The 24,624-nt window shown below is 43.1% G+C and overlaps 1 protein-coding gene across 2 annotated transcripts in view; it reads right to left on the bottom strand.

The window, feature by feature from the left end:
• Positions 1-16,651: 16,651 nt before the first annotated feature.
• Positions 16,652-24,624, bottom strand: part of DPY19L3 (dpy-19 like C-mannosyltransferase 3) — an 83,589-nt gene continuing 75,616 nt past the window's right edge. For both annotated transcript variants that reach the window (XM_055145266.1, XM_055145267.1), the window contains 2 exons: positions 22,496-22,654; positions 16,652-20,019 (listed from right to left, as the gene is read on the bottom strand). In XM_055145266.1, the coding sequence (XP_055001241.1) occupies positions 19,858-20,019; positions 22,496-22,654 (321 nt within the window). In that variant the 3' untranslated portion in view covers positions 16,652-19,857. The remainder of the gene's footprint in view (positions 20,020-22,495; positions 22,655-24,624) is intronic.

Below are 24,624 nucleotides of genomic sequence, written 5' to 3'. Positions count from 1 at the left end.
GGCCAGTATTTTGCTATCTCCCCTGTCCCGGACACACTGGAGGGTACATTTTAAAGGGTGGAGGGGGACAGTGTGTGTGTGTGTGTGTGTGTGTGTGTGTGTGTGTGTATGTGTGTGTGTGTGTGTGTGTGTGTGTGTGTGTGTGTGTGTGTGTGTGTGTGTGTGGACAGGAAGCGGAAGTTACTTATTCCCACGAACTGCAAGGAAACAAGCATTGCTTTGGGCCAGAGTATTTCATTGCTGGTGTCAGACCCCAAAGGCGTCTGTCCATCCGCCATGGTGGCCAGGCTGCTTCCCCAGCCTGAGGGGAGGAGGGCGAGAAAAGCCCCTGTTACCTGCTGGATTTCAGCAGCGGTGGGAGAGCAGCTCTTTGTGCCTTTAAGCCTGGGGGATTCGAGGAGGCTGTTTGTTTCTGCCAACAAATCAAGCTTTTTCTGGAGAAACAGACTGCAGGGGGAAGGTTCCCCCTCTCCCCCCGAATAAATCTCCTTGTTCCGCTGCCTCCCCGTTTGGACGTGCAGCCCCAGCACGGGGCTGAACCCATGCAAGGCGGATCATGATGGATGCACAGACATCACGTGTCTGAAGGGGGTATGTGCTTCGGCGGGACGGCGAGGCCGCCACTCCGTTATTATTAGCACATCCACTGGCGTGGACTGACTGCTAGGGAACAGTAGGAATAAATCCATCAGTAATGTCGAGGCGCTTCCCACTGGAACCATCTGGCCAGCTCCTCTTCAGGTACCGGAGCAGAAGAGCCGTAGGAGAAGAGGAGCACGGGGAAGCAGCGCTGAACGAGTTTCAGATGGACGGCGTCCAACCAGCCCCGCGGCGGCCACGTGAGGAGTGTTGAAGGGAGGCAGATGCTCGCTGGCACACGCGTGTCCAGTGACTGCTTTCTTCGAGATCAGGGGAGGGAGGCGAGGCAAATCAAATCCTATCAAATCCTTGTGCTGCAGTGCAGGTCAAGTTCAAAGTCCTGGGTTTGGGGGCGACCGCTCTGAAAGGCTCCCCACCGTGTTTCTTCAACAGTGTCGGAAGGGCTTCAGAGTCGGAAGTGTATCCTCTTATTCCCTATTGTTTGATCTGGGTCCCATCTAGCAGTTCCTGAGGGGCTACTCCCCGCAGTGCTCAGGACCAAACGCCCTCAAGCCCTCTCTGAGCCATCGCCCTGACCCTCTGTCTCTCTGTCTCTCTCTGTCTCTCTGTCTCTGTCTCTGTCTCTGTCTCTGTCTCTGTCTCTCTCTCTCTCTCTCTCTCTCTCTCTCTCGGTTGTTGTGTCAGTTTCCCGAGAGGGGCACAAAAGGTGGCTGAAGTGGGCAGGCAGCAGCAGCAGACGAACCTACATGCCTTTCTCCTGCTCCACAGCCTGGAGAAGAGAATGCAGAGCTCGGGAAGAGGTGTGGGGAGACCCCCCGGGACTCTAGCTGAGAGGAGAGGAGAGGCTGGATGAGGTTGTGGAACAAGGCGACGGGCACTGGAGCAGGAAATACCCGACCTTGCACAGTGGCCCTGAAGTGAAACCTCACAATAGGGAGTAACCGGGCAAAGTTAGCAAAACAGGGTGCCTGCATCATGTGTCCGGCCTTGAGCCTCACTCGACCTCCTAGTCATGGATGTCTGAAACGCAGAAACCATCACATACGCCCTTAGCAAGTCATCTAACCGCAACACAGAGCCTTGAAGGGGATTGCATCGGGGGCAAAGCAGAAAGGAAAAAGTGATAGGCCGATAGTGTTAAGCTCCGATGTGCTCGGGCCTCCTGTAAGCCAAGACCCTCTATAACAATGCGTGTATTTGGAAAATAAAGTGAGCGTGGAGAAACTCCCAGAGGGGTTTCTCCACGCGCTCCTCCTCCTTCACCCCACAGCCAGGCTTCTGCCCAGACCCAGGATGCAACGTATCTGGGCATGTTGGGGATAACTGGTCCCCAACATGGGCAATGGTAAGGACAGACAACACACAGATTATCAAGCAGCTACTGAGAGCTAGGGTTGCATTGGCTCCAAGGCACAAGCAGGGCACCTAGACATGAAGATTCTGACTTGAAGAACTGGCGGAGGGGCCACATCTCTGAACCACATCTGGTTTGGATGATGGTCTCCTCAGTGGTGGTCTCCATCCTGCCCCAGTATATAATGCCTCTTTCTTTGGATGAAAGAACTCCACAAGGGTTGGAACTATAGTAAAAGGGTCAAGGAGCATGGCCTGCCCGGGGTCAACCCCAGAACCACGTGGTTACCCACCCTCCCGTCACTGCCAGGTGCTGCCCTGGCGGTCCTCAGCATGCCAAGTATGGCTTTCTGGGGATGCCCAGGGTTTCAGTGGCCAAGGGGTGGAAAAAGGGGCAACTGTTCATTCATATGTGTTCAAGTCTTGCCTATGGGAGGGGCAAAGTTTTACACTGTTAATTAAGAAGAATAATGACATAGGCCAGACCCTTTTAAAAGAGTGTTAGTAATGGCTGAACCTATTTATTAGGGCCTCACTCTATGCGTGGCTATGAGAGCTTTACATTATTAATGGGATCTTTATAACAACTCTTTAGGATGTGACTATTGATTTAACCTATTTACAGCTCAGGAAACGGGGCACTAGTGATCCTCTCTGTGCCCACGTGTCCCTCAGTCCAAGGTCACAGGCTGAAAATTGGTAAGCCTGGGACAGGCCCTTTTCCACGTGCTGCTTCCCCCTAAACTCTGAGAGACCACTTAGTAAGTACTAGTCCTATTGTATAACTTAAGTTTAATTTAGTGGATTAATGTCAATTTCAAATTTGTGTCAATGACATGTTTTGGGCAGTCAGAAAGCAGCTGAGTTTACGCGGATATCACTAATGTGTTGTATCATAATTCTGAAAATGTCACACACTGAGTTTGTATACTAACCCCAAATATTACAGAAATGCTAATTCCTAATGATTTGAGATGAATTCTGGATCCTTTAAAACACTGTCACTCGGGAAAAGCCCTGATCAGCCAATAGTAGAAATTCTTCATGACTAATACATTCTGATTACAAACCCGGCTCCAAACTCTTGCATTTTTCTTTTCTTTTCTTTTCTTTTCTTTTCTTTTCTTTTCTTTTCTTTTCTTTTCTTTTCTTTTCTTTTCTTTTCTTTTCTTTTCTTTTCTTTTCTCTTTTTGGGTCACACCTGGTGATGCACAGGGCTTACTCCTGGCTCTGCACTCAGGAAATACTCCTGGCGGTGCTCAGGAATTTCTCCTGGTGGTGCTCAGGGGACCATATGGGATGCTGGGAATCAAACCTGGGTTGGTCCTGTGCAAGGCAAACGCCCTACCCGCTGTGCTATCGCTTTAGCCCCTATTTTTGTTTTTCTGTAGAGGCCACACACTGTGGGCTCAGGGATCACTCCAGGTAATTCGAGGGCCAGTGGTGCAGTGGCATGGCCTGGAGGTGCCTGGGGGTCAGCAGGGCTGCCTGGCATGCTGGGTGGAAGACACGCAGTACCAGGGATCAAACTCAGGGTCTTTTACATGTTAGCTTTGGATTCTACCACTTGAGCTATGTCCCTTTGTTAGTTTTGCATTGTCTGTGAGTGACGAATTTTTGTTTAATTAAAAACAGACTTTTGGGTCCATTTCCTACAGACCCTGCTCTCTCTCTCTCCAGCCATCAACAACCTTCACCAGCACGGTCGATGTTACAACTGGTGGACCCACCCACACCCCATCATTATCATCCAAAGTCCATAGTTTATTTTTTTGGGGGGGGTTGTCTCAGCCAGCAGTGCTCAAGGTTTACTTCTGGTTCTTTTCTCAGGGAACACTCCTGGTGGGCGTGGAGGATTATGGGGTGCCAGGGATTGGACTTACGTTGGTTCTACTAGGCACGTGCCCTCCCCACTGTCCTATTCCTCTGGTCTCTGAAACCCATAGTTTGTTCTGAGGTTCTCTGGGTACTCTAAGTACTCTGGGTATTGATAACTGTACTCATCAGCTGAATATTCTTCCTCCCCACAAACTCCTGTCTACTAATCCTTTCCTACTCTTAACTACCCCCACCCAGCAACATGGACCATTTTATTCTCTATGGTTTTGCTTTTCTACAGTGTCCTATAGCTGCAATTGTGCCTTCTGTCATGTTTTCTTTTTTTTTTTCCTTTTTGGATAGCACCTGGCAATGCACCGGGGTTACTCCTGGCTCTGCACTCAGGAATCACCCCTGGCGGTGCTCAGGGGACCATATGGGATGCTGGGAATCAAACCCGGGTCGGCCACTTGCAAGGCAAACGCCCCACCCGGTGTGCTATTGCTCCAGCTCCTTTTCATGTTTTCAGATGGCTTCTTTCACTAACACGCATTAAGGCCTATCCACATATTCTCATGGCAAGATAGCTCCTTTTAGGCACTGACTACTACTCATGGCCAGATGTACCAGGGTTTATTCATTCTCTTATGAAAGAAGATCTCACTGGGGCCCGGAGAGATAGTACCACAGATTAAGTATTTTGCTTTGCATGTGGGTAACCTGGGTCCAATCTCCAGCATCCCATATGGTCCCTTGAGCACTGCCAGGAGTGATTCCTGAATGCAGAGCACAGAATAACCCCTGAGCATCGCTGGGCGTGGCCCCCAAACAAAGAAACATAAAAGATGTCATTTATTTCATATTTTGACGATTATGAATAAAGTCACTACAAACAAACTTGAGCAGGTTTTAGTGTGGACATGAATTCTTGATACATGTGGATAAATGTGGAGGAGCCTGATGGCTAGATCTGTGAATTAGAGGCAGAGAGTGACCCCTGCTTTAGGAGAAGAATTTGGGGTGAAGATAGTGGCTTCTGGTCTCCTTAGCCTTCTTCTCCAGGCACCAGCCCCTTGTCGTAGGATCTGGGCTCTGTACTTTCAGAGTGCCACCCCGGGCTGTCCTCTGGGAGGAACGAGGCAGCCTCTTAACCACGCTTGCCAGCAGTTCAGTCCTCAGTGTTGAGGCCTCGAGTGGCTAAGGTTGACCTCCAGCAAGAGCAACCTAAGAAATCAGAGTCTTTCTTAAATTGCTTATTTTTTAGTAAACCACAGTGAGAAACAGTTACAAAGCTGTTCATGACTGGGTTTGAATCATACAGTGTTCCAGTACCATCCCTTCACCAGTGTACATGTCCCATTACCAATGTCTCCAGTTTTCCTCCTTCCCCCCAGTCTGCCTTTAGGGCAGGCGCTTTCTCTCTCTCTCTCTCTCTCTCTCTCTCTCTCTCTCTCTTTCTCTCTCTCTTTATTCCCCCATACCCCTCCTCCCTCTCCCTCCTCCTTTTGGGCATTTGGGTACAAATACTGAAAGCTTATCATGCATAACCCTTTACCGCCTTTCAGCACTCAGTTCTTTTCCAGAGTGATCATTTCCAACTATCATTGTCATAGTGGTCCCTTCTCTGTCCTAACTCTCCTCTCCCCCATCCTCACTGTCAGTTGTGGCTAGCTTCCAACCATGGAACAGTCCTCCTGTTCCTTATTTCTACAGTCCTTGTATACTCTGCTTTTTATATCCCACAAATGAGTGCTATCATTCTGATCTGTCCCTCTCCTTCTGACTCATTTCACTCAGCGTGATACTCTCCGTGTCCATCCATTTATAAGAAAATTTCATGAATTCATTTTTCCTCACAGCTGCTTTTGATGTCTTTTTTCTTTTCTAATTGTTATGGCAAGTACTTCCAGTACTATATTGAATAGAAGCAGTGAGAGTGGGCAGCCTTGTCTTGTGTCTGATCTTAGAGGGAAGGATTTTATTTCTTCCCCATTGAGTATGTTTGCTGTTGGCCTGGGGTAGATGATTTTGACTATATTGAGGAAAATTTCTCTGACTCCCATATTGCTGAGAGTTTTATCATGAATGAGAGCTGGATCTTGTCAAATGCTTCCTCTGCATCCATTGATACGATCATATGGTTTTTATTTTTTCTTTTATTGATATAATATATTGTGTTGATTGACTTGCAAATGTTAAACCATACTTGCATCTCTGGGATGAATCCTACTTGGTCATAGTGTATCATCTTCTTTGATGAGTTTTTGGATTCTATTTGCTAGTATTTTGTTGAGTATATTTGCTTCTGTGTTCATCAGGGATATAGGCCCGTAATTCTCTTTTTTTGTCATGTCTCTGTCTGTTTTTGGTATCAGGGTGATGGTTTCCTCATAAAAAAATGTTTGGACTGTTTCTGTTTCTTCAATTTCCTGGAAATGCTTGAAAATAATTGGCAGTAGGTACTCTTTAATGGTTTTGTAGAATTCACTAGTGAATCCATCTAGGCCCGGGCTTTTGTTTTGGAGAAGACTTTTGATACTGTTTCAGTTTCCTCGATAGTGATAGGTCTATTCAGATCTTCTTGGGAGGACTATAGGATTATAGGAGTTCAACCTTGGGAGGTTATAGGAGTCCAGGAATATACCACAAAACAAAACCTAAAAAGAAAACCTAAAATTTTTAGGTTTTGTTTTGTGGTATATTCTCAGAAAGTAATTTCTGACAATCCTTTGTATTTCTGTGGTTTCTGTTGTGATGTTCCCCCTTTCTGATTAAGTTTATTAGGGTTCTCTCTCTCTCTCTCTCTCTCTTGCTAGTGGTTTATCAATCATGTTTTTTTTTTTCCTCAAAGAACCAGCTCTTGGTTTCATTGATCTTTTGGATTGTTTTGGGGGATTCCAGCTTGTTAATTTCTGCTCTAACTTTTATTATTTCCTGCCTCCTGCCTAGCTTGGGCTCCTTTTGTTGGTCATTTTCTAAGATCTTAAGCTGTGAAGTCAAGTTGTTTATGTGGGCTCTTTCTTCCTTTCTAATGAACACCTGCAGAGCTACAAACTTTCCTCTCAACATTGCTTTTACTGTTTCCCACAAATTTTGGTAGCACATGTCCTCACCCTTGTTTCCAGGAATCTTTTGACTTCGCCCTTAATTTCCTCTCTAACCCATGAAACGAGAACCTTCCAACAGCATTGAAGAGCAGGAGAACCGGTACTTAGTAGGAACTGTGGCTCTGAAGGGTGTAGGGGGGAGAGACCAGGGAAAGGACCACCGTGACAATGACAGAGGAAAGTGGTCACTCTGGACAAGGACAGGGTGCTGAAAGGAGGTAAAGTGATATACATGAGACCCTATCAGTAATATTGTAAAACACAGTGCCTCGAGGTGGGGAGGTGGGGGGAAGAAGAAAAGAAAAAAGTGCCTGTCACAAAGGCAGTCTGGGGGAAGAACGGAACTGGGGACACTGGTGGAGGGTAGTGGGCACTGTAAAGTGACTGGAATTGGAACATTGTATACCTGAAACTCAATCATGAATAACTTTGTAATTCATGGTGATTCAATTAGAAGGACAATGGCAAAAAATGAGAAACTCAGCTCTACAAAAGCTTAGAACTGACCTCTGCGCATTGCCCAGAGGGGCTTGGGCCTTGACTCATGCCTTACAGCTCAGAGCAGTCATGCTGACATCTGACTACAAAGCTGAGAGAGATGCTGTGCCTGTGAAGTAAGCACATACATTTTTTTGTTGTTGCAACTTGATAATGACAGCAGTGAAAACAAATACAGCATCCATAGTACCCTGTAAAAAACACAAACGAAGTCAACAACATAACAACATCCTCCAATATCTTTCTCTCTCTCTCTTTCTTTCCCTCCCTCCCTCCCTCCCTCCCTCCCTCCCTCCCTCCCTCCTTTCTTTCTTTCTTTCTTTCTTTCTTTCTTTCTTTCTTTCTTTCTTTCTTTCTTTCTTTCTTTCTTTCTTTCTTTCTTTCTTTCTTTCTTTCTTCTCTTCCTTCTTTCTTTCTTCTTGACTTTTAGGTCCCAAGTGGTAATGCTTAGTAATTGGTTCTGCACTCCTAACTCCTAACTCCTGGCAGTGCTCAGGGGACCATATAGGATGCTAGGGGATTGAAACTGGGTCTGCCCAATATAAGGAAAACGCCCTATCTGCTGCACTATTGCTCCGGCCCTCCAATATTTTTTATATTCAGAAAAAACACACTGAATTCCATTTTTATTATAGTCCACCTCCTGCCTCTCTCTCCTTCCTCAGCTTCTTTATCTGACCTTCGTGGCAACCAGCAACTCTTGCACAGCAGAACCCTTCATCCCTCCAGCCTGAGCTTCCTCCCTCTTTCTTCATCAAAAACTGTAGTAGCATCTCCGAGCACCCTTCTGAACACTTAAAACCATGGACACTTAAAGCCATGCCACCAATCAATTACATTCTATCTTGGCATCTTAACACTCTTTAAACACTCGGCATTTTCTTCTATTTTTTTCTTTTTGTAATTAATTTTCTTTCTTTAAAATTTTTTTTTTATTTTATTGAATCACCATGTGGAAAATTACAATGCTTTCAGGTTTAAGTCTCAGTTATACAATGCTCAAACAACCATCCCTTCACCAGTGCCCATATTCCACCACCAAAAAATAAAAACCCAAAAAAACAGAGACCCTCTGCTCCTCAAGACTATGATCCAAGAGGTCTTCTAACCCATTTTGGCACCCAGAGCGACTTCTTACAGAAATGCATTTAGACTGTGAACTGAGCTAAAATATCAGAAATCCAAACCGCTTGGCTGCGAGAGCTCATAGACTCTTCACTCTCAGCAATGAAAATAAATTATTAAATGATGCCTTTTCAGCAGGCCTGATTGTTGGGGGAAAATTCCAAACAATAATAGTGAGTTCTCTATTGAAATATTGAATGTATTCAAAGTATAGAGAGAATAAAATGAAGATCATTAGCTACTTAGGTGGGGGCTGGTTGGGAGGGGGGTATATTGGGGTTCTTGGTGGTGGAACATGTGCACCGGTGAAGGGATGGGGGTTCAATCATTATACGACTGAGACTTAAACCTGAAAGCTTTTTATTTTTTTCATGGTGATTCAATAAAATAAAATAAAATAAAATTAAAACAACAACAACAACAAAACACCAAACACACAGTATACCTCCCATCCCACCCCCCCGCCCCCTGAACTGATAAATTTCACTTTACTCTCTCTTTACTTTGGTTACATTCAATATTTCAACAAAACCTCACTATTATTGTTAGGAGTTCCCCACTAGAGTCAGACCTGTTGTGAAGAGATATGAGGTCGCGCGGCTGCTCTCATGTTTTTGGATTTCTGTATTTTAGCAACTAAGTCCAGGGAAATTTCTTCCAGATATTGGATCATTCAAGCTTGTAACTCTCATCTGTGGTCCTCATAATATGGCGGTCGCCACGCCCTTCATCCCCGGCAAGGAAAAAGGCGAGAGAGAGAAATACCTTTCCCCTCCTGGGCAGGCATGGGGCCGCGGCTTAGTTCTCAGTCTGGAGACATTCTGCAAGGAGCTGCCCACACTAAAAGTAGTTTAGCTGGCCTCTGGAGTCATGCTCGTGCAGCTGCAGAGAGGCCGCACACGTGCGGCCCCCAGGATCACATCTTGGCGGCGAGCGGGGCCAGTGCCGCCCCTCTTCTATTTTTCTTATCTACCTTTGTATTCTTCACTATGATGTAAAATCAGTAAGAATATGAAAGTTTTCTATTTTGAAACTAATGTGCTTCTGGTCCCTATAGATTTCAATAACTACCAAGTGAATGAATTTTGGTCCAAAAAAAAAAAAACCTGAATGCATGGTTTGAGGTACTTCCTGTTCCTGGAACGAGCAGATATCATTGGGCTACACTAGCACGTGACAGGGACAAATGGAGATGTTACTGTCGCTCGCTCAAGCAAATCAAAGATCAATGGGAAGACAAGTGATACAAGTGAATGAATTTTATCTCCACATTAGATTAAGGTTTACCTAAAAGTCTAAAAAAAATGCTAGTAAATTCCTTTCATGGTTGGGTTTTCTGTAACCACCAATATGAAACTTCCCAGCCCGTTCACTCTATTCCCACAGAGTTTTTACAGCTTTCCCTAGAACATGTCACAACCATTTCTAGGCTCTTTCTTTTTGGTGCTTACATCACAGGATCTTTCTTATCTTCGGGTCCCACCCTGTCAGAGCAGGTGCTCAGTTACTTCTCACAGAATGAGCCATTTTGCTGGAGGATGGACACACATATGACAGGGAACATTGTAACCATAATCAATTAAGCGCTTACAATACTCACAATTATCCTGAAATGCTTTCTTCAAATTTTTTTTAACTTAATCACTGTGAATTACAAAGTTAAAAATTATTCATGACTGGGGCTGGAGCGATAGCACAGCGGATAGGGCGTTTGCCTTGCACGAGGACGACCCAGGTTCGATTCCCATTATCCCATATGGTCCCCTGAGCGCTGCCAGGAGTGGTTCCTGAGTGCAGAGCCAGGAGTAACCCCTGTGCATAGCCAGGTGTGACCCAAAAAATTATTCATGATTGGGTTTCAGGTATACAGTGTTCTAACATCAGCCTTCTCACCAGTGTCCACTACTCTCCATCAATGTTCTTAGTTTTCCTCCTCCCTGCCCCCAGCCTGGCCCTATGTCAGGCACTTTTTCTTTTTCGGTACTGTGGTTTGAATGCTGTTACTGATAGAGTATCATGCATATCACTTTACCTCCTTTCAGCACCCAGTCAACACTTTTATCTTTCGTTAACAACACAATTAATAATATTTTCTCATGGCCATAACTGCAACACCACACTCTTCACCAGTCCCCACCCCTCCCCTCCTCATGGACCCCTTTCTATAAAACAAGGAGAAATGCTGCCCACAAAGGAAAGAGCTAACTTATTTACACAGGGCAGGACCCAAACAATTTTTACTACACTATTGGCAGAGCCTGGCAAGCGACCCGTGGCGCATTAGATATGCCAAAAACAGTAAGAAGTCTCACAGTGGAGATGTTACTGGTGCCCGCTTGAGCAAATAGATGAGCAACGGGATGACAGTGACACAGTGATACAGTGATTGTCAATAATTCCAAATGTTTCCCTAGCCAGGGAGAGTGAATCTAGAGTGAGATCAGGTGTTGTAAAAAAAAAAAATCATTAACAGCAGAGTATGCTAAATGAGTACAACTTATATAAATAATCTTAATAGCAATGATAAGAGAGATAATTGTTCACAGGTGTCATTTCCTAGGGAAAAAACATCCACCTTTTCTTGCAAGAGAAAATGCTAATAGTTTCATTAAATTTATGAGTCTTAATTAGCATACTGCTGTTCTAATTACTGTGCTAGTGCTGAAATCATGTTCCTCCACTCTTCTATCTCTCTTAAGCAGATTCATACACAATCACACTCTTGTTTTTTTTTTTATGAATATGTGCATCTTGGCAGAGTTTTGACATTTATCTTCAACAATGATATTCTTTCAAAAACACTTAGTCTGTGTTTGTGGCTCTCTCTTTAACATACACACAGACAGATTCTTCCTGATGATACTAACAAACGCTTTAGAGATTAATGGGAAGTTGATTTTCTTCCAAATAATCTATGCTAATCTCCAACTCTCCAAATTTGCATTTTCCTTAATTATATTTTCTATAGTCACCAAAATTCACAAAGAGTGACTGAGGGTTTTTAGTATATCATATGACTTTGCTCTTTAGTTGTCTTGACATTCTAGTTTTAATAATTATATTCTGCAGCTTTTACCTATTGTGACATGCTAAGTATTGAGTTGGTACTTGAAATGTTACTTCTAAACCCACTTGGTGACCAAATAGTTAGTTACAGTTATATATCCTTTTACCAAAACAGAAGGAAGAGCTTGTCATTTTCTCTTTCCTCTGATTGTGATATTTCAATTACACATACAGGATAAATTAAAATATCACATACTCTTTGAGTATTTTCTTTTAATCCATCATCCAGTTAAGCAGTACTCTCTTTAGCTGTGTCTAATTTGCTATTTACTGAGAACTTAATTTATTACATCTTTCTAGTACTTCCATTATTCAGTTTGCCTAAATGATCCCTATCAACAAGGAATAAGAAGTTAAAATATATGCTTAAAACCAATTATCTGACTAGACTGTGGCAGTTTCAATTTCAGTCCTGTGAGTCCCGCTTTTATTAGTCTTAACTACTTTTGATTGAGTGCTACCATTGTATACACTGTCTACTTTGGACTATTGACATCATGGATAAAGTTAATATCCTTCTTAGCAGATTTACATTTAATTCTGACAGCAGTAAGTTATAGCTTTCCTGGGGTGGCAACTGAGTGTCTGGGGGCGGTATTTGCCAATCTTTCTCTCCCTTCTGGCTATACCCCTTTTCCAGTTACGCTGCAACCTTAAGGAAGTTCTTCTCAGTACTGTTAGTTTTGAAATCTGTTCCGTTCTTTTCACTTACCTGATGTTCTCTGCTACTCTATACTTGTGTGGGTTAGGAACTGACCCCAGGCCCAAAGCCAACTTCTTTGGGGTTTCCTCTCTGCAGTTTCTCCTCTATAGTGCCCTATCCTTCCATCAGCAGCCAAATCCCACACACTTCAGCAACCAATAGGACCAGTCCATTTTCTTCTACGAAACTGCCACTCTGATGACCTTTGTGCATTGCCAGGTGTGACCCAAAAAGCAAAAAAAAAAAAAAAAATGATGGCTGGAGGAACCAGTTGGGATGGGAGATGCATGCCAAAAGTATATGATGGACCAAGCATAATGACCTCTCAGTGTCTGAGTTGCAAGCCATAATGCCCAAAAGTAGAGAGAGAGTATGGGGAATATTGTCTGCCATGGAGACAGGGAGAGAGTGGGAAAGGGGGGGTATACCGGGGATATTGGTGGTGGGGAATGTGCACTGATGGAGGGATGGGTGTTTGATCATTTTGAGAGTGTAACCCAAACATGAAAGCTTGTAACTATCTCACGGTGATTCAATAAAATAAAAAAAAAGTTTTGGTGTTAAAATGAAACTTGTTTCTTAAGACAAATATGAGCTCTTTGCTTATTTTTCTATTGGTCCAGGTTAAAACTGGAGGTTATTATTTTTTTTAATTGAATCTTCAGGAGATACAGTTACAAAGCTTTCATGATTGAGTTTCAGTTATACAATGATCGAACACCCATTCCTCCACCAGTGTACATTTCCCACCCCAATGTTCCCTATCCCTCCCACCCCATCCTACCTCCTGCCTCTGTGGCAGGCACCTTCCTTCTTACTCTCTCTACTTTGGGGCATTATGGTTTGCAATACAGATGCAAGGGGCCATCCTGTTTGGTCCTTTGTCTACTTTCAGCACACATCTCCCATCCCGAGCAATCCTCCAACCAACCATCATTGACTTAGTGATCCCTTCTCTATCCCAGCTGTCTCCTCCCCTAGCACTTGAGCCAGGCTTCCAACTGTGGAGCAATCTTCCTGGCCCTTGTCTCTACTATCCTTGGGGGTTAGCCTCATATTATTATAAGATTAAACTGGAGTTAACCAGACTTTTCACCTAGAATTTGGCTATGCACCCTTCTTCCTTCTTGCTCATGTCCTTTATAACCTCTGAGCTGCTTTTCAAATTTTTCTATGGCTCCTGTGGATTCAAGTTTTCAACTTATTTTGGGGGCCATTTTGGCAATTTCTATTTTGTTAGGGAATAATCACAGGGTCTCAATGTATTCTTGTTACAGAATTGCTCATGTGGTTTCATATAATTCTTTTTACTGTTTGTGATCCTGGGAGTATGTCTTCTTTTACATTCCTAAATCTTGTTATCTTTTCCTCACTCAGGCTTACCAGGTACTTATCTGTTTAGATGGCCTTTAAAAAGAACCAGCTTTGGGGTTTGAATTTGTTCTATTTCCCTAGCTGGTTCATTTCAATTCTTATCTTTATAATCCTCAACCTACCTCATTTCCTGGTTTATTTCGTTGGTTCTCATTTCTCTTTTCAATATAAAAAAATTCTAAATCTTATTAACTGATAGATATCATATCAGTTCCACTGATATTAACTCAGAAAATCACTCTAAGGTAAGCCCTGCATTCTATGTGCAACTAAGTATATATTCTAAAAGATAAAGGATTTACCTGAAAACTGGTCTACAGAACTGAGCTAACCCATGGTGGGAGGCTGGGGTGGGGTGGGAGCAGGAGTTGAGGGGGAGACCCCCTGGTGGAGGGTATGGAGTGTATGCCTAACCCCTCCCATCACCAATTGTACTGTAAATCATATTCCTAAAATAAAAATATATGGATTTTAAAATCAGCAATGCTAGGGGCTGGAGTGATAGCACAGCGGGTAGGGCGTTTGCCTTGCACGCGGCCGACCCAGGTTCGAATCCCAGCATCCCATATGGTCCCCTGAGCACCGCCAGGGGTGATTCCTGAGTGCATGAGCCAGGAGTGACCCCTGTGCATCGCCAGGTGTGACCCAAAAAGCAAAAAAAAAAAAAAACAAATAAAATCAGCAATGCTAAAATCACAGCTAAAAACACAAAGTCTTTAGTGTTCAATGAATAGAAACGGAGAACTAGAATAGATAGAGTTGCCAGCCTCTCGGAATTTGCCCTGCTCCAAGGACAAGGCTTTCAAATTAAAACTCAGATCAAGAAATATACTGCGCCCCAGGTAATACCTACATGCATAACTGAAACAAATATTTCACCAATAACTGCATTTACCATATGGATTTGTCCTTCCTTCCTTCTTCCCTATCGCCTCCCCTGCCCTAGCCTCTCCCCCGGCCCCGACTCTCTTGCTGTCTATGTTGATTGCAATCCAATAAACTGATTTCCCGTGACACTACTATCTGCACTGTTCTACTATTTGCATCTTGAAATAAAACCTATAAAGCAAACTCCTAAACACTGAGTTAGGGACTGGAATGACAGTATAGCAGGTAGGGCATTTTCCTTGCATGCAGCTGACCTGGTTCAATCTTGGATTCCCAAATGGTTGCTCAGGCACTGCCAAGAATCATTTCTGAGCGTCTCCAGACGTGGGCCCCAAACCAAAACCAAACCAAACCAAACAAAAATACTTAGTTAACTAAAAAAAAGACATCAGATACATTTTCTGAAAGCAGTGGCTGACAGATAACATTTAACCAGCACTGTACCTCAAGCCATGAGTAAAATCATTACACATTCTTCAAAAGTGTATTCAATAGTGAAGTGTATCACTGTTACTGTATCACTGTCATCCCGTTGCTCATCGATTTGCTCGAGCGGGCACCAGTAACATCTTCATTGTGAGATTTGTTGTGACTGTTTTTGGCATATCCAATACACCATGGGTAGTCTGCCGGGCTCTGCCATGTGGGCGAGATACCCTCGATAGCTTGTTGGGCTTTCTGAGAGGGGCCGGAGGAATCAAACTTCGGTCGGCTGCATGCAAGGCAAGTGTAGGTATCTTGATTAGTGTACTTATCAAGCTAAAAGAAAGTTGGGTAGGAAACGTTTGAGATGCCATTGTCAGTTTTTTTCTGGCTAGAAATATTTCAGTCTCTCAGATCATTTCTGCTTAGAATTTCAGGATATTCTTAGAAATCCAGGATATGTTTTGGAGGGTGGGGGCAATGTTCGGAGAGCCTGGGGGCCACTCCTGGTGATACTAAGCTGGGTTGGCAGTTCAACACAAGGGCCTAAGGTGCTTCTTGGACCATGTGGTGCCCAGGGCCACCGGTGCCACCCCAGTGGTGGTTGGAAGCCCCCAGGGTCAAACCTGATGATGCTGGGAGGTAGGGGTGGGACTCTCTAGGGCTATACCCGGTGGTGGTACCCTGAAGACCACATGGTGTCGGAGATTGAACCCAGGCCAGATGCATGATACACCCTAACCACCATGCTGTGTTCCGGTATCTGCTCTGAATAATTTGCCACCTTTCACCAAAAAATGAACCACAACCCATTTCCCTGAATTACTAAAGATTGAGAATTTAATCCAGAAGCAGAAACAGAGGCTGGAGTGATCATACAGCAGGTAGGGGGTCTGCCTTGCATGTGGTCATCCCAGGTTCGATCCCTGGCACTCCATAGGGTCCCTGAGCACCGCCAAGAGTGATTCCTAAGTGCAGATCCAGGAGTAACCCCTGAGCATCTCGGAGGCGGGGGGTGGGGGGCGGCGAGGGGCTCAAAAACAAAAAGTCAAAACAGCTCCCAAAGGTCAAAACAAACAGCATTTATCTCTGTGAAAGTAGCTTTTCCCTCAGAAATCTAAACCCTAACCTTGATGCTCAAGGTTATATTGAACCAAATTCCATGGCAGGGAGGTGGAGGAGGGGACACACAAAACTTACTTAACTTTAGCAAGTATCATTAAGACTGGACGACATCTATCATTAGTGACCATATTCTAGCACATATTTAATATGTGTTGCTTAATTTTTAACCTTCAAAGAAATGTAGCAAATCCATTTTGTGCAATTCAAAAGAGCTTTATTTAGTATACAATCTCCATACAATCAGTACAACAAATTATAAAAGCTCTTTGTAAGATTTTACCCTTAGGATGTTGAATACAGAAAATCAATTGCCACAAGAAAGTAAGCCACTCTTATTTTAAAAGTCTTTCCCCCATAAACAGACAAGCACTCTCTTCTAGGTCAAAAGATTGTCATATATAAAGAATTTGGGAGCATAGTAACCAAGATACATGATCTGAGATTTAAATATTCCATTAATGCCAAGGTTTAAAATAGAACTTAAAATATAAAAATACTTCAATGTCCATTCAGGTCGATTTGGGCCAAAGATCTTCTAAATGTGTTATATCATGTACAAAGTTCATGTGGAATCAGAACATTTTTCTTGCCACCTGGCAGCACCGAACACACACACACACACACACACACACACACACACACACACACACACACACAGAGTTAATAATGGAACAACAAATGGCCTAGAAAACAGCTAATTCTGCTCCTGGCTAATATATCTGAAATAAATTCCTACCTTTGAAAAAAGCCTGTAATAAAAGTGACTCAAACTTTTCAATTGGAATCTCTGTTGACCACTGTGATCAGTATCAGTAGTTTGGCATTTAATGAAGCAAGTGGGGAACATAAATTTAAATGTCTCACTGTAGACTCATTTGCTAATCTTCTAATATAAATCCAAAACCTTTCCTTGGCATAAGGGCTCAATCAGTGGTTCCAGTTCTATTCCTTCATAAACCATACCAATAACACGAGAGGGGTATGTTTAGTACCCTCTGATTGGTCTATCATTTAAAAATGGAACAAGTCCTTAAATACATGTATGAGAAAAAAAAAATCTAAGCCTGGAAGTTTTCTTAGATTTTGTTTTCCCAATGTATTTTCTCACGTGCCTAATTTAAAAGCTTTATTGGATATTTGTTGTTAGAACTCAACCTTTATCAAATCTTCCTTAAAGCAGTTAAATTTTATAAAAAATAACTTCTTTATATCCGTTATCTCCTAGGTTTGTGCTGACTTGTGTACTTAGAGTAAGCATTAAGACTCAGAGAACTTTGGTGTTCAGAACTTAGGAGAGTGAAGAGGGCATGTGAGAAAATATCAAGGCGGAAGCCTGGGGGAGGGGGCACTGGGGGAAACAGCCAACCTACAAGAGGGATGGAGATGGCCAAGGGGTCTTGTGACTCAGGTGAGCGGAAGTTCATTAAGAGCACTTATTTTACTGAAGAGGTTCTTCTGAATGCTAACTCTGGAGTAAAAATCCAAGTTACTGCGTCCAACTCCCTCCCCTCCCAAACCCAAAATAAAACCCAGCCACAATCTGTGGCTACTGCCAAATACAAATGCGATCACTAAAGTCTGTGTGGCAGGGAGCTCAGGACCGGTAAGAGAGCCGGAGTCCGTGACTTTTCCACGATTTCCTCCTCTGTACTCCAGGGAGAAGGTCCTAAAAGCAGACTACTGACGAGCACGAAGAATACTGAATGCGTTTCATTGGAAGATTTGGTCATGAGGAAATCAAAATGTCTACTATACGTGATCACAGTGTCCTGGAAAGAGCTTATGGTTTCGTTCGGTCTTGCAATATTTTTTGGCACTTTATATATATATTTTTTAATCAAAGATGGAACACTAAATGTTTTTGCAACAATGGCACCTAAACTGTAAAAAAAAAAAAAAGAACTGATGTTTTTAATGTAGGCTGTCACTTAAGGAAGATGAGCATAGAGATGTAAGTACATGTTTCTTGTATGTCAAGAATACCCAAATGCTCGAATACTCTAAATACTCAAATGCTTAAATCAGTGCACACAGGGCTATTTAAAAATGACTGAAATATATCCGAGAAGGTCATATGTAGGATTTAAAAAATAAGCGACCTCATCTGACATGTTGTACCTTACATGTGCTTGGTGTCATCCGAGTAAGGCACTCTCTGAAGGAGGCACTGACCCTTGCTGTCAGCTACGGCAGCCAGGCTCCATTCCTGGCTTCATTACAGTTTAGTGCTGATTACAATGTTTTATTATTGTATTATCCTAAACTGCATTGGTCTCCAACCTCATTAAGGGATATAGGAAAGATATAATTCAGGAGTTTCAGTTGCATAATTTAATAACCTAGCGACTATCAATTTTTTATTTAAATAAATTTTGATAAAAGCTGAATATCCTTGAGCCCAATAGGACAGTGTAAATTTTTTTTCCCCGAATGCTGCTTAATAAGGAGTAACTGAATATAAAATTATTTGAACATGTGACATATCCATCTTGATGTCTACGGTAATTTACTTCAATGCAATGGCAAGGAGAAACATTTAAATCATTTCCAACTGGCAAGAACAGGGGAGAAAGTTAATTCCACTAGCCATCTTGATTTAAATTTTAATATGCTTTTATCAGCAACTTTTACATGTCCTCTTCGTTAGAAATTAATTATAAAAGCAATTATCAAAAAATTTTTACCCAGATATACATAATCTTTATTTGTTTACAAATAAGCATGACTTAGAGGCACTTGGTTACCTTTTAGTAAGAAAATAATAATAATGCTACCAGGGCCCTCGCAGTAAGATTGGAGACCATAAATCAAACTTGGTATGAAAATGCTCTCTGCCAAAAATACTGTATTAGTGAATTAGTTAAGATACAACATTTTAAAAATATTCAGACTTTGCAAGATTCTAGGCTGTAAAAAATACAAAGGCTAAAAACAAAAGTTTATAAAATTTTGCAAACCCAGTAAATCTAAATAAGAAATAAGGTGAAGTATCTTACTTGCAGGATAGGTTAACTAGTATCAATAAGTTTTAAAATAATAATTCTAACAAACAGTAACAAATTCCACTTGTTACTTTACAATTCTGTCCCTTTAAGACTTGGAACTTGTGACAGTTTTCTGTGTTCAGGATTAAAACATGCACACACATGCATGTATACACATACTCTTAACGCGTGACAATACTATTGAAGTGATACATATTACATCTGAGTCAAAGCACAACAAAAAAGTTTTAAGTACACACAAAGATCTAACATAAGCTTTATAAAATATTAAAGGCATGAAAACTGGAAAACATTATGAAAGTTTTCAGTGATAAAGGACAATAAAGAGTTTTTCAAAAAAAGCCACCAACTGGTCTTCATTAAGACCAAACGAAACAATATTAAATAATCCAACAGAGACCCCCTAATGCAATCCAAACCAACTATACCTGTCTTAAATCAAGTGAACATTATTTCAAGTCCTCAGCCGGTTCTGAATTCCCAGCAGAGTGGCTGTTTAAGCTACCTATGAAATGTTTATTGCTCTTCCAACAACAAAACTCTAGATCACTTTTAGCAAGTGAAGAACATTTAGGCCAAAGACGTTACTGAGACAAGACAAAAACAACAAGCTCGTAGAAGATACTTTCAAAGATGGTAATTGTGTAAACATCTGTAGAACTTATTCCTATCACAGCTTTAAGGTACTGGCTACCCAATTACACATGAAATATCTCTTGAGTTTTCATTATGATGGATTTTTTTGTGTATCAAAAATAGAAACTGGACTTTGTTACTTGTTTCTGGCTAGCTTGTAAACATGGAATGTTTTGTTCTGAAACACTCTAGTGAAGTATGCTAGGTAAGGAGGCAGGTTTCTTTTCACCTCTTCACAGAACCGGGGGTGACCAGCAATTTTCAAATCAGGATCATTCTCTCCTGGGCCATCCATCATCTAAAGCCAAAAGGAAAAAAAAAAGGAATTAAAAAAAGGAGAAAGAAAAGGAAAAAAAAATAAAAGGAGGCAGGTGGAGGGGTGGAATCAGAGCTATGAGACAACAGAAAGAATAGGTTTTTTTTTTTTTTTTTTGCTCTATGGGTCACACTTGGCTATGCACAGAGTTTACTCCTGGCTTTGTACTCAGGAATGACTTCTGGCAGTGCTCAGGGGACCATATGGGATGCTGGGGATCAAACCCGGATCAGCCGAGTGCAAGGCAAACACCCTACCTGCTTACTATCTATCACTCCAGCCCCCATTGTGTTTCTTTAAGAATGACACATTAGAGGGCTAGAGTGACAGTATAGCAGGTGGGGTGCTGTTTGCCTAGCACTATGGGGGTTCAATCCCCGGCAACCCATACAGTCCCCAGAGTACCACTAGGAGTATCTCTGAGTGCAGAACCAGGACTAAGCCCTGAGCACTGCTGGGTGTGGCCCCAAAACCAAATTAAAAGAACGATTCATTCGTGACCTTGGACCATCTGCTGGAGCAGTGACCTTGAACTATCTGCTGGACTAGCTGCTGAACAGTGTGGACACTGTCCCCTCCAAAAGAGTGACACCTTCAGCCAAAGCTACACGCAGCTTCAATCTTAGGGACTCACGATGCTATTTCTCTCACAAGAACAAAATGCAGGGAATTACAGCAATCAAAGGAAATTCTCCAATTCATTAGGTAACTCAGTTAGAAAAGTCATTCACAAGATGAAATCTAAGTGAATGTCTTTGGTCTTGACCTCCCCTAACTTCAACATTTTTAGTTACTTAAGTTTCCCTGCCTAGGGCTGAAGCGATAGCACAGCAGGTAGGGCGTTTGCCTTGCACATGTCTGACCCGGGTTCGATTATAGCATCACATATGGTCCCCCGAGCACCACCAGAAGTAATTCCTGAGTGCATGAGCCAGGCGTAACCCCTGTGCATCACTGGGAGTGACAAAAAAAAAAAAAAAAAGAAAATTTTCCCTGCCTAAAAGATCCTGGTCCTTATATTCTTCTTTCCCCAGTTTTATTGAGACATACCTGATAAGTAAAATAGTTTATACGTAAGGTGCTGAATTGAAATACACACAACCAAGTTCATTAGTACATCCTTAAGGTCAAACAGAACAACAGAAAGAGAAATTGTCTTAAAAAAGGAGAAGTTCAGAGACCTAATATGTACAGCAAGGTGACACTTGTAATAGCGCTACATTTGGAATATGTTGAGAGTATAAAAACCTTTAAAGTGCCTTTATGCAGGGCTGGGGAGAAAGTACAGCTGGTAAAGCACTTGCCTCTAATGCCGCTAACCCATGTTTGAACCCCCCCACACCCCAAATGGTCTCCTGAGGCCCGCCAGGAGTGATCTCTGAGCACAGGGCCAGTAGTAAACCCTGAGCACAGCCGGGTGTAGCCCAAAGACGAGACACAAATAATAATTCTAAAATAAAATAGTTACACAAATCCTCCTAAACGGAAACCAGGTAAAGACAACACTTCTTGGTTTGATGTGAACCTGGGGATCCGTGCCCCCTACCCTCACTCCAGTCACGGTGGTCGTCATGAAAGTGCCAAGGTAGGACAGTCTTCAAAATGAGATAAAATGGTACTTGATTCCTAATATAATTCCACAAATACCAAGGGTAAAATTATTTTTTATTGGGGGGGGGGTGAGGGTTAGGCACACCCAGTGATGCTCAGGGACCATTCCTAGGCTGGGCTAGGAATACAGCATCCCATATAGGGTGCTTGGGGAATTGAACCCAGGCTGGAGCATGCAAGGCAAGTGCCTTAACCTCTATCTCTCCTTCGCAACAACTATAAAAAAAAATTCTCTTTTCACTTTAGGACCATACTCAGATATGCTCGGCATTTACTCCTGGCTCTGTGCTCAGGAATCACTTCTGCTGGGGCCAGGGACCATATGGGGTGCCCATCTGGGTCAGCTGCCTGCAAGAAAGTGCCTTACCTGCTCTACTATCACTCTCAATCCCCCCAAATCATTTTTCCCCTCTTTTTGGTTTTTTTCCTGTGCCACACCCAATAATACACAGGGAATCACTCCTGGTGGTGCTTGGGGTACCATATGGGAGGCCGGGGATCAAATCAGGTTTGGCCACATCCAAAGCATCTTACCCACTGTACTATCTCTCCAGCCTCCAATTTTTTGTTTTTGTTTTTGGGAAATACCTGAGTGCTCAGGGTTTACTCCTGGCTGTCCACTCAAGGGTCACTACTGGTGGGCTTGGTTCTGGCTGTCCACTCAGGGGTCACTACTGGTGGGCTTGGGGGACCAGATGTGGTGCCAGGGATCGAATCTGGGTTGGCCACGTGCCAGGCAAACACCCTATTCACTATGCTATCTCCCTGGCTCTCCCCATCCTCTGCCTCAAATCTTGACCCTGCTTCGGTGTCAAGTGTCCCGTGGCACGCCCCGTCATGTGCTTACGTGTCCATTGGCTATGTCCAGCAGATCCCGAAGCCGGCAACCCCGGTGGTGCCTCCGCTCGTAGCAGATGCTGTCTTCCAGGATGACATAGTCAGCGCCAAAGGACCTTAGGAGGGCATGCACTTCCTCAGGAGACCTCTTGGCATAGATCTGATAAACCTTCAAAATGAAATAAGAACTAAATGGGGCAAAATAAGAGCTTGACTGCAGGACTGACTTTAAGATGCAAATGCCTGAACGCCGAGCTCCCATTCCTCTGGAGTTGGCCTTTGCCGCGCTCCCGCAGACCGAAAATGTGCACGTGAATTTCCAGTGGAAATGTGAATTTCCAAAAGGACCACATCACCGCCTCATCTGGGAAAAGATGCAGGACCCACACTAAATCCATCTGATTTACATGCCAAATAGCTTTGGAATTAGAATGTGCGATGTCAAGTTATTCATAGTAGGTGCCAGTTATTTATAATGCTTGGGCGAGGTCAATTATGGTGGAGTAAAGAAAACACAGCCTCGATTTTTAACAAAGCTTCTTCTGGGGTTGCTGTCTGTTTGGGGGCCACATCTGGCAGTACTCAGGGGACCATATGTGGTGCTGGGACTGAACCAGGGCCAGCCACATGAAAGCATCTTATTCCCAGCTCCAATAAAGGAGCCTTTGAAGAAGAAGCGTCCATCAGGTGTGATGGTGCATAGACTTAAGAGAGGACCCAATTTCTGATAGCAGTAGGGGGAGCAGTACCGACCCTGATGGAACCAGAGAGAGATCCTACACTTCTCTATCCCCCACCTCTCTCCTCCTTCCTGGAGCAAGGGCAGCTTACAGCATGCAATGGCAGTTCAGCGGGAGGTGACACCTTCCCACATTCACCACTGACATCACCCCACTCTTATCACCGAGCCATGAATGTCCAGCATCCTGCATTCTGGGACTTAGCACTGGGACAGGCTGTGAGATGTGTGTGTATGGGGCGGGGAGGAGGGTAATAATGAGACAAGTGCTACTTCTCGGATGCCCAGCGATTTCGAGTGACGTTTCTGAGCGTGCAGACTGGGTTCTGTGCGCCCAATCCTGTGCAGATGGGTGGGACGGTGGGATGTGGGCCTCGGGCTGCTCTGATGGCTGCTGTGTGAGGTGACTCTACAGACAGTAGCATCAGAGGCTGGGCTACAGGCAGCCCACAGATTTGAAGGGCATGACTGGGCACAAAAGGACTCCCTGGGCATCTGATAGGTTATTTCTCCACCTGAGTCTCAGGTATCAAGACTCCTTCCTGCTGGGATATGGGCCTGGTGAGCCCTTCGTTCCTCCCCCCAATTAACCTGGGGGCTCTACCTAGAAAAACAGGACAATCGAAAAGTTCCCATGTTAGGAGGAGGCAAGGTTCAGGTGACTCTAATCAATAACAGGGGATTTAGTAAAAATCATTTGCTTAGGCCAGTCACATCTTACCCTCAAACAAGCCTCTTTAACAACCAGCTTTAAGAAGTTACCCATCTGTATTTTTTTAAAAAGCGACCAGTCTACTGGATTAAGAAAGGTTAAAAACCATACATGACAAGTGGACTTTCACTGATTTATTTTCTAATAATGCTAGCCGTCATTCTTTTCAGTTTTTTGGACCAAGAAATATGAAATGAATTTGTTATATGCCTGCCAAGGGGCCAAAAAAATAAAAAAAGAGAAGCCTCATTTATGACAGGGGAAATATGATGATTACCGCAATAAGGTTCAAGTACAAAATAAAATTTAATGCAATATATTTCAGATGCCAGTCGAAAACTTAGTTATGTAAATGAGAAGAGACAGTATACTCTATTATATTAAGTGATTTGAATTCCCTTATTTACATAGGTTAAAATCATACAGTAATTAATCACTACAAATTGACTTGATCTATCTTCTGATAATTCCATTTGCCATTTCATTAAGTTTTGTTGGACTTTCTTATTACCTAAGCAATATGTAATAAATCTGTTATACGCCTGCCAAGAGGGCAGGCTGGGGAGTAGCAGGGACCCTGGGGACACTGGTGGTGGGATTGTGTGTTGCCACATTGTATGCCTGAAACAGTTCTACAATGAACAGCTTTATAAATTGCGGCGTCTTAATTAAAAATAAATATATGTAT

This window comes from Sorex araneus, chromosome 8 (genome assembly GCF_027595985.1).
Source record: "Sorex araneus isolate mSorAra2 chromosome 8, mSorAra2.pri, whole genome shotgun sequence".
In the NCBI taxonomy this organism is placed as follows: Eukaryota; Metazoa; Chordata; class Mammalia; order Eulipotyphla; family Soricidae; genus Sorex; species Sorex araneus.
This window is presented reverse-complemented; position numbering and strand designations above follow the sequence as displayed.